The sequence below is a fragment of the Oncorhynchus mykiss genome, chromosome 12 (genome assembly GCF_013265735.2).
Source record: "Oncorhynchus mykiss isolate Arlee chromosome 12, USDA_OmykA_1.1, whole genome shotgun sequence".
NCBI lineage: Eukaryota > Metazoa > Chordata > Actinopteri > Salmoniformes > Salmonidae > Oncorhynchus > Oncorhynchus mykiss.
In genome coordinates this window covers 61,237,477-61,246,354 of record NC_048576.1, presented here as the reverse complement: position 1 = coordinate 61,246,354, position 8,878 = coordinate 61,237,477, and the positions used below count along the sequence as shown (strand labels likewise).

Sequence of the window (8,878 nt, the reverse complement as noted above, 5' to 3'; positions counted from 1 at the left end):
CACACCTACTCATTCAAAGGTTTTTCTTTATTTGTACTATTTTCTACATTGTAGGATAATAGTGAAGACATCAAAACTATGATATAACACATGGAATAATGTAGTAACCTAAAACGTGTTATACAAATCAAAATATATGTTCTATTTGTCACGACTATCACCGAAGGTGGCTCCCCTTCCCGTTCGGGTGGCATCGGGCGGTCGTCGTCACCGGTCTCCTAGCTGCTACCGATCCCTTGTCCCCTTTTCGTTTTGTTTGGTCTAATTGGTTTCACCTGTTCCTTGTTTGGGGTTTTGGGTTGGGGTTATTTAAGTTCAGTTAGCCCGCCTGTGTTCGTGCGGGCTTGTTTGCTGTTTTTGGTTCAGGAGTGTCCTGTCATTGATTTTCCGCTGTACAGCATATGTACCGGTGTTGTACATTTTGGAGTGTTTTACGCCTGTGTTCGGCTTTACCCTCTTTTGTTCGCTGTGATTGTTCCGGAATAAATGTTTTTTTCCGAATCCTCTGCTCTCTGCGCCTGACTCCACACCCATCACTCTTCGAAGCCTGACAATATTTGAGATTCCACCCTTTGCCTTGACGACAGCTTTGCACACTCTTGGCATTCTCTCAACCAGCTTCACCTGGAAGGCTTTTCCAACTGTATTGAAGGATTTCCCACATATGCTGAGCACTTGTTGGTTGCTTTTCCTTCACTCTGCGGTCCAACTCATCCCAAACGATCTCAATTTGGTTGAGGTCAGGTGATTGTGGAGGCCAGGTCATCTGATACAGCACTCCATCTCTCCCCTTCTTGGTCAAATAGCCCTTACACAGCCTAGAGGTGTGTTGGTTCATTGTCCTATCATTTGTTTTTCGACCAGATGGGATGGCGTATAGCTGCAGACTGTTGTGGTAGCCATGCTGGTTAAGTGTGCCTTGAACTCTAAATACATCACAGACAGTGTCACCAGCAAAGCACCCCCACACCATAACACCTCCTCCTCCATGCTTCACGGTGGGAACTACACATGCAGAGATCATCCATTCATCTACTCTGCGTCTCACAAAGACACGGCGGTTGGAATCAAAAATCTCAAATTTGGACTCATCAGACCAAAGGACAGATTTCCACTGGTCTAATGTCCATTGCTCGTGTTTCTTGGCCCAAGCAAGTCTCTTCTTCTTATTGGCTTCGTTTAGTAGTGGTTTCTTTTCAGCAAATAAGGCTCCCAAGTGGTGCAGCGGTCTAAGGCACTGCATCTCAGTCCAAGAGGTGTCACTACAGACACCCAGGTTCGAATCCAGGCTGTGTCACAACTAGCCGTGATTGGGAGTCCCATAGGGCGGCGCACAATTGGCTTAGTGTCGTCCGGGTATGGCTAGTGTGGGCCGTCATTGTAAATAAGAATTTGTTCTCAATTGACTTGCCTAGTTAAAATAAAGGTTACATTTGACCATGAAGCCCTGATTCACAGTGTCCTCTGAACATCTGATGTTGACATGTGTCTGTTACTTGACTCTGTGAAGCATTTATTTGGGCTGCAAATTCTGCGGCTGGCAAACTCTAATGAACTTATCCTCTGCCGTAGAGGTAACTCTGGGCCTTCCTTTCCTGTGGCGGTCCTCATGAGAGCCAGTTTCATCATAGCACTTGAAGAAACTTTCAAAGTTCTTGAAATTTTCCAGACTGACTGACCTTCATGTCTTCAAGTAATGATGGACTGTCGTTTCCCTTTGCTTATTTGAGCTGTTCTTGCTATCTTCTGTATACCACCCCTACCTTGTCACAACACAACTGATTGGCTCAAATGCATTAAGAAGGAAAGAAATCACACAAATTAACTTTTAACAAGGCACACCTGTTAATGGATATGTATTCCAGGTGACAAACTCGTGAAGCTGGTTGAGAGAATGCCAAGATTTTGCAAAGCTGTCATCAATGCAAACGGTGGCTACTTTGAAGAATCTACAACAAAAAAATATATTTGGATTTGTTTAACACTTTTTTGGTTACTACATGATTCCATATGTGTTATATCACAGTTTTCATGTCTTCACTATTATAGTAAATAGTAAAAATAAAGAAAAACCCTGGAATGAGTAGGTGTGTCCAATCTTTTGACTGATAATGTACATATAATAATGCAGGTTAATTGTTCTTAGGCCGGGATTCAGTCCATGGAGCAATGAGCCATTTAAAGGTAATTTTAGCCTTGCATGGTTCCTCCATATAGTAAACACAAACTCTGGTTGAAAACTAGAAATGTCAGTGGACACTGTTTCTTTAATTGAATAGCTTGAGATAGAAATATCACCTCATCTCTCTTTTTGAGAATTTGCATTCTGAAAATAAAAGAAAACATGATTTTATCAGCAACCCAGATGAGCAGCCTGCTATCATTGGAACTGTTAATCAGATTGCACATGTGTAACATTGATGTAATCTAAGCATGGACGTCTATAAAGCTGGACATCAGTCAGTCAGTGTCTATCCATCAAACAGCCGTCTGGTTGGTTGGATACTGACAGGAAAAGCTATGGGTTTTTGGGGACTACTGTCTGTAATTTTGCTGGTCCAAGATGCTGCAGGTGAGGTCAACAGAAATTTATTAATTAAAAGAGCATAAAATCGTTTTTAGCTTGCTTGGTCCACAGTAACTATTACATTCATCAGATAGTGACAGCATTTTTTTTACTGGTGTTTTAATTTGAGCATCATTAGCCTACATATTTGGGCATGTACATAATTGTTTTGCCATCCACTAGAACAAAGAACTTCAAGCATATCTCTCTGTTTTGGCATTAGTGACCACTAAGGGCTCTATTCAAACCATATTTATAGCTCAGATTAAAATGTAATTTCCAACTGAGACGACATATGTAGCATTTACCGTGGCATGAATGCAGCTTCTGCTAACGCGGGAACATTGCCTTAAAATGTATTGCACTTTTGTGCAGCTCTTCAGAGCTACGAATATCACCACTACATATAAATACATATCACCACTAAATCCTCTTAAAGGGGAAATCTGCAGTTGCTACATCCAATTAGGACTTATAAATTAAGCGGATTCTTGAGTTTGTAACCCATCAGAACCCAAAGCTTATTTTACTCCAATGTTTTGCAAAGTAAATGTAAACAAACATTATATAGCCTCAAAACATGTTTAAAACTGTAATTGTGATATCATGTATGGTCAGTCCTTGCATCCAGAGCTCTGTCTGTGAATTTGAAAGTGGTTACAATCCTCCTGCCCAATCCCTCCACTTTTTACAGAGACAGGGGTGGGGAGGATCACTTTGTTATTACTTCAACTGCTCAGATGTTCTGGTGCGGTGGCACTAATTTCAGAGTTCTGACAGGAGCAAAGTAATCAAATGCAGAGTGTTTGTACATGAAACAGTGTCACAGTCTGGCATTCTTTCCACCCTCCAACACCTCCCTCTCTAGAGTCGTTTGTGCCCCAGGCTCGGAGCTCTATCGCGGGGGGAAAGGATGCTCAAAAGGGCAGCTGGCCGTGGATAGTCTACCTTTCAATCACGGATGATACAGGCTCCTTTAGCTGTGGCGGATCCCTCCTTACTGAGGAATGGGTGCTCACCGCTGCACACTGTGTTGACCCGTAAGTGTGTTTGTGTGTGAAGGAGGTTTGCATGTTGAACTCATTATCGTGTCTGCAACCAAAATGACGTTTTTTCCATGGTTGTAATTTTCTTAACGTGTCTGCAAGCAGAAAACCAGTTTACCAACTAGAATGACATCATTATAATTTCAAAGGCTAAATTTGCTTGCTGGAATAGAACCGAAAGATCTGTATGAAATAAATCAATGTCTGTGTAATGTTTCTATCCAACCTGGACTCAGGGGTAGACATAACAGAGTAAACGTAAATCTGAACCATGCCGATTAGTATGATGTTACGTTTCGTATGGTATCTATTCATTTGTGGATGTCCATCATCCATTTTGTATGATATGTTACAAATGACAATTCATATGATATGTTAGGAATTGCAATTCGTACAATATGTTACGAATTGCAAATCCTACAATATGTTATGAATTTTCTAAATGTTTAGTAGCAAGGTAGCTAAAAAAGTAGTAACTAGTTGCAAAGTTGCTAATAAGATAAAATGCTAAAGTTGTCCGTGATAAGATTAAAACACGCAACCTTTGGGTTAATAGACATTCACATTACAACCATCCTACTTTCGTTTTTTGCCTTAAGTAACCTATCTTATGTAACCATATCAAATGTAACATATTCTAATTTCAGTGTCCTGGATTTAAATGTACTATGTTACACCTAGTCTATGAGACCAGGCTGTTTTACCTGTCTGCATGTGTATTAGGAATGACAACCCTATTCCAGACCGTTTCTCCATTCGTCTGGGGACACACAGCCTGAATGAGCTATCAGTGTTTTATCGATCCATCTCACGCATCGTCAGTCACCCACAGTACCAGCGTTTTGACCTGCTGCACGACATCGCTTTGGTGAAGATGAGAGAAAAGGTGTCCTTTTCCACCCTGGTGAAAAACATATCCCTGCCCAACCCGAGTGATAACTTTGGCCCAGGGTCGAAGTGCTTCGTCGCTGGCTGGTGCAATGTCGGGAACTATGGTGAGCAAACACACAGCAACACCGATATACAAACACTCACAGTGCCAGGTTCTAAAGCATAGCTTTGGTTGGTTTGGTCTTGACTGAATGACAGCATTCAATTCTGGGGGCGACATTTTAGTAGTGTAAAATGATTTACCACAAACCTCATTATAAAGCTGGTGGTTCCAGCATTGAATGCTGACTGGTTGAAATGCTGATTGGATATGACCCTCCAAAATGTTTTACCTTTCTAATTATGTTGGTAACCAGTAGCAATAGCAATAAGGCACCTCTGGGGTTTGAGGTATATGGCTAATATACCACATCTAATGGCTGTATCCCAGCACTCCACGTTGTGCATGGCCGGGGTATATTGGCCATATTTCACACTCCCTCGTGCTTTATTGCTTAATTATAATCTGGCAGTGTGATTTATAACCTTTTATTTACTCAGAGGAACACAATTGAGACCAGTTTCTCATTTACCATGGTGCCCTGAGGACCCCCAAAAAACACAATCAATACAACAACAAAAAAGATAAAAACAAGTTATAATAAAGTTATAATAAGCAATTGAAACATTTGCACATGGTTAAAGAAAGATTTCAAAATTAAATCAGAATGCCAGATTATAATAAGATATACTGTATTTTGTGCACTTTACACAATGTATTTTGTTTTCATCCAGCTTCTGTTTGTAGTTAGTGAGTATTTCTCCCTTAAATTCTCCCTGCCCGTTCACTTCCTCCCCCACCAGTTTCTATCCTACAATTTACTCTTCTTTTTCCCTCCCTCCAGGGAAATTGTCTGGTAATTGGACCCTCCAGGAGCTGACGGTAACCATCGAGAAACGGAGAACCTGTAAGAAAAAATTTTCGCCCTTCACTGACAACATGCTGTGTGTTAGCTCCATGGAAGGAAGGAAAGGCTCCTGTCAGGTGAGTCTTCTTTCCTGGTCTCCTGATTGGTACGTATACATGTTTTATACAAACACGGACCCTCCCTCTCACACACTAGTGATGCGCCAGTCCCCGTGGGGCGGGTGGGTTTAGGTCATGAAATATTGTTAATTGTTCAATAAATGTTCAAGAGGGGAAAAAAAAGAAACTGTACAGAGCATTTTCTATATTTTTGGGTAAGACTCAGGTAAGGGTCTTAGATTTTCGCTTTATCACATAATCAGCTGGTTGTGGATGGGTGCAGGTGAACAAACAGCTGACCCACACACACTCTCTTTCTCTCTATCGTTCTCTCTCACGTACACACACACTTACTTGAATGTTGTAAATGTATGTTTGTGTTGTTTTTCTTTGTTCTACAGGGGTACTCTGGTGGGCCGTTGGTTTGTTGCTCATCTGGTGTGTTGTTCCAGGTGGGAATCGTGAGTTTTGGGGATATCAATGGCTGTGCTTTGAAAGGCTTCCCTGAAGTCTACACCCGTGTGGAACGCTACATGGACTTCATCAACGAGACTATAACCTCAGACAGACAGGCTTCTGCTGAGGCCTAGGTCACCATGAAACACTGTCTGTTTACAGTCCATATCCCCCTCTCGCTCTGTCTTCCCTTTCTCTTCAGTTCCCTATTGAGCCAAAGTCCTTACTTGAGATGCAGCTGGAAGTGATTTAAAATGACAAGATATTGGTATTGATTGTGAATTACTTTGTGGTTTTATTCTTTACCAGACCTTTAAATTATTTTCCAATATATTTCGAAGTATTTAGTCAACTCTTCCTTGAAAATACAAGATGTTGAATCTGTATTTGAAATATTTAAGTACTCTATGCATTTGAAACCAGGTCTGTTTGAAAACAGGGGTATTTGGAAATGATTTGGAAACAAGTATTTGAAAATAGTTTAAAATATAATGTATAGAAAATGATTAGAAAATATACAGAAAATACATCTTTAAAATATAAATACTTTAATAAACATGTATTTGAACCCAGGTCTGTTGTAAAAAAAAAAAATGTTCAATGACTTACTGGCTATGTCCTTTTCAATAGTAGCTCCTTAGTAAACTGCAAGCATCAACCCTTCCGTTTCAGTTTTTTTTGTGTGAGAGTGTCACAAAATAAAAAGTGACTTGTTCTAGAATCTAGGTTGAGCGGTGTGAAGCAGCGACCAGAGCTAAGGTCCTCTCTTATCATCTGGGCCAGGGATTTCGATATCAAAGTATACAGCAGGAGAGACAGGGGACATCCTTGTCTGACATCCATGATCTCTACATGCCAGGCATGTGCACAGATAGGGCTCCACCAGTGCTCAAGCCTTTTGCCCATACTATGAGTAAGGGCCCTTTTGCCCTTCTATCAGCTCGTAATTTTTTTTTTGTTGATTAATTACTTTATAGTGTCTTTAAAAATATAGATTTGATATGTAACGAATTGCACAAACTATCGCATTTAATATTTGTGAATCTTGAAAAATATCTCTTCCCCCACACTCCCACCTCAAGTGTGCACTTGCCTGACTTCTGCATGTAGTGCGATGTACAGTAATTGGCTACCCGGTGGTGAGTTTGAATACTGGTAGGCTACTTTTGAGTTGGCCCTGTCATGTATGTCTTGTACTGTTATGGACAGAGAAGGGGGCAATTCACTTGTTTGTTAGTAAGCGGCAGATGCAAACTCAAATCAAGTAAAACATTGTTTGGTTTGACAGCATAGCTAACTAGCTAGCTAACTAGCAGATTTACATCATAATGATCAGCTGATAGCCTCTTTTCCCAATGTCACTCTTTATCCCACTGGGCACACAGTGGTTCAAATAACATTGTTTACACGTCATTTGAATGAAATTATTTTGAACTAATGTGGAATAGACGTTGAATTGACGTCTGTGCCCAGTGGGACGTCTCTAGTTATTACCCTACTAGGAGTCACTGGCATGAGTGTGTTGTTGCATTAGATAAATAGGTCATTGCAACAAAACAAAAAACAATTTGATACAGAAACAGTTTGTAAATTATGAATTTTGAGTTGTGAATTTTCTGGCTGCATTTTTCATTTTGAGAACCTGCATCCCCAAAGGTCTGTGTCTGGCCATGCTACATGCAGCAAAGTTTAATGGGATCGTGGTGGAAACTAGTGATGCACCGATATGACATTTCTGGCCGATACCAAACTACACTGGTAAGCGATATAAAGATTTGTTGCGGCCTTTTAAGCATTCTAGTACAGTTAAATAGTTAACATACACATGGACGCAGCGGTCTAAGGCACTGCATCTCAATGCAAGAGGAGTCATTACAGTCCCTGGTTTGAATCCAGGCTGTGTGGGAGTTAATGGAATGTAACTAGGTGCAGCTGCCATGCTGAGGAAACATATTAACAATAATTAAATTAACAGGAAGTAGTAAGGACAATAATTACATTGGCCAGATGGAGAAATGGTGACACCTAGTGCATTTACCGTAGGATAACATGCCAAAGATTACATTAAGCTAATGTACATGAGTGCATTTGTTACACCTGGACATACTAATGTCAGGAGTACGTGGAGAGAGGATGGTAGCAAAATGACCAACATCTGAAACATAAGTGTGCAATACATGTATTATTATTTTGTATGACATAAGGGGTCCCGCCACCATTATAATCTAACCCGAAGCAGATGTGGGCATTATTGGGCGTGAACAAGCAAAGAACTTGGACTCAAAGATAATGGTGGCGAGAGGACGAGGGGAGTGATTTCATTTACATATGGGATGTACCATATGTTGTATGTAAGGATGAAAAGCTATAAAGGCAAAGCTCTGTGCTCAGAGAGGTTGGTTGTTCCACGGATCAGCACAGCTTTGCTACTTTGTAAGAAAGTCAATTTTGAGTTCTAAGTAAGAGTGTTATATTCTGAGGCAATATTCCACACCATATTGTGCCAGGAGTTGAAGGGACCATAGGACAGTGGCATTTTTGGCTGGCGACGGTTTTTCTGGGCAATCTCACAAATGTGTGGCCACCCAGCTATATCAGATAAGCTTGTTCTTACATAGTTGAATGTTTGTGTAAATTGCTTCAGGGATTCTGTCTCAGCGGGAACGGTGTCATGTAGGTCTCTCCTTACATTTCTTAAAAACCTAGTAATGCTTAAAGCTTTTGAATTCAGTAAACTGCATGCTTAAGCTTTGGGGGTTGTTAAACATCATTTTGTATGTGCATTTGTGAGGACTAAGTGTCGTTGGTCCAGAGAAGGATTACACAGCCTCTCTGTGACAGTTAATTGAATTAAGTTGAGAGGAGTGCGTCTAGCTCTCACTGGGAAGAGGGAATAAAATCAATAGATGTTGG

General features: G+C 40.7%; 1 protein-coding gene across 1 annotated transcript; it reads left to right on the top strand.

Annotated features, from left to right (window-relative positions):
* The first annotated feature begins 2,474 nt into the window (after nt 1–2,474).
* Nucleotides 2,475–6,625, top strand: LOC110539101 (tryptase-2). Its single transcript, XM_021626075.2, has 5 exons — nt 2,475–2,572; nt 3,435–3,606; nt 4,336–4,607; nt 5,388–5,527; nt 5,911–6,625. The coding sequence occupies exons 1-5, from the start codon at nt 2,521–2,523 to the stop codon at nt 6,097–6,099; spliced, it is 825 nt and encodes a 274-aa protein (XP_021481750.2). The 5' UTR covers nt 2,475–2,520; the 3' UTR covers nt 6,100–6,625.
* Nucleotides 6,626–8,878: the final 2,253 nt, after the last annotated feature.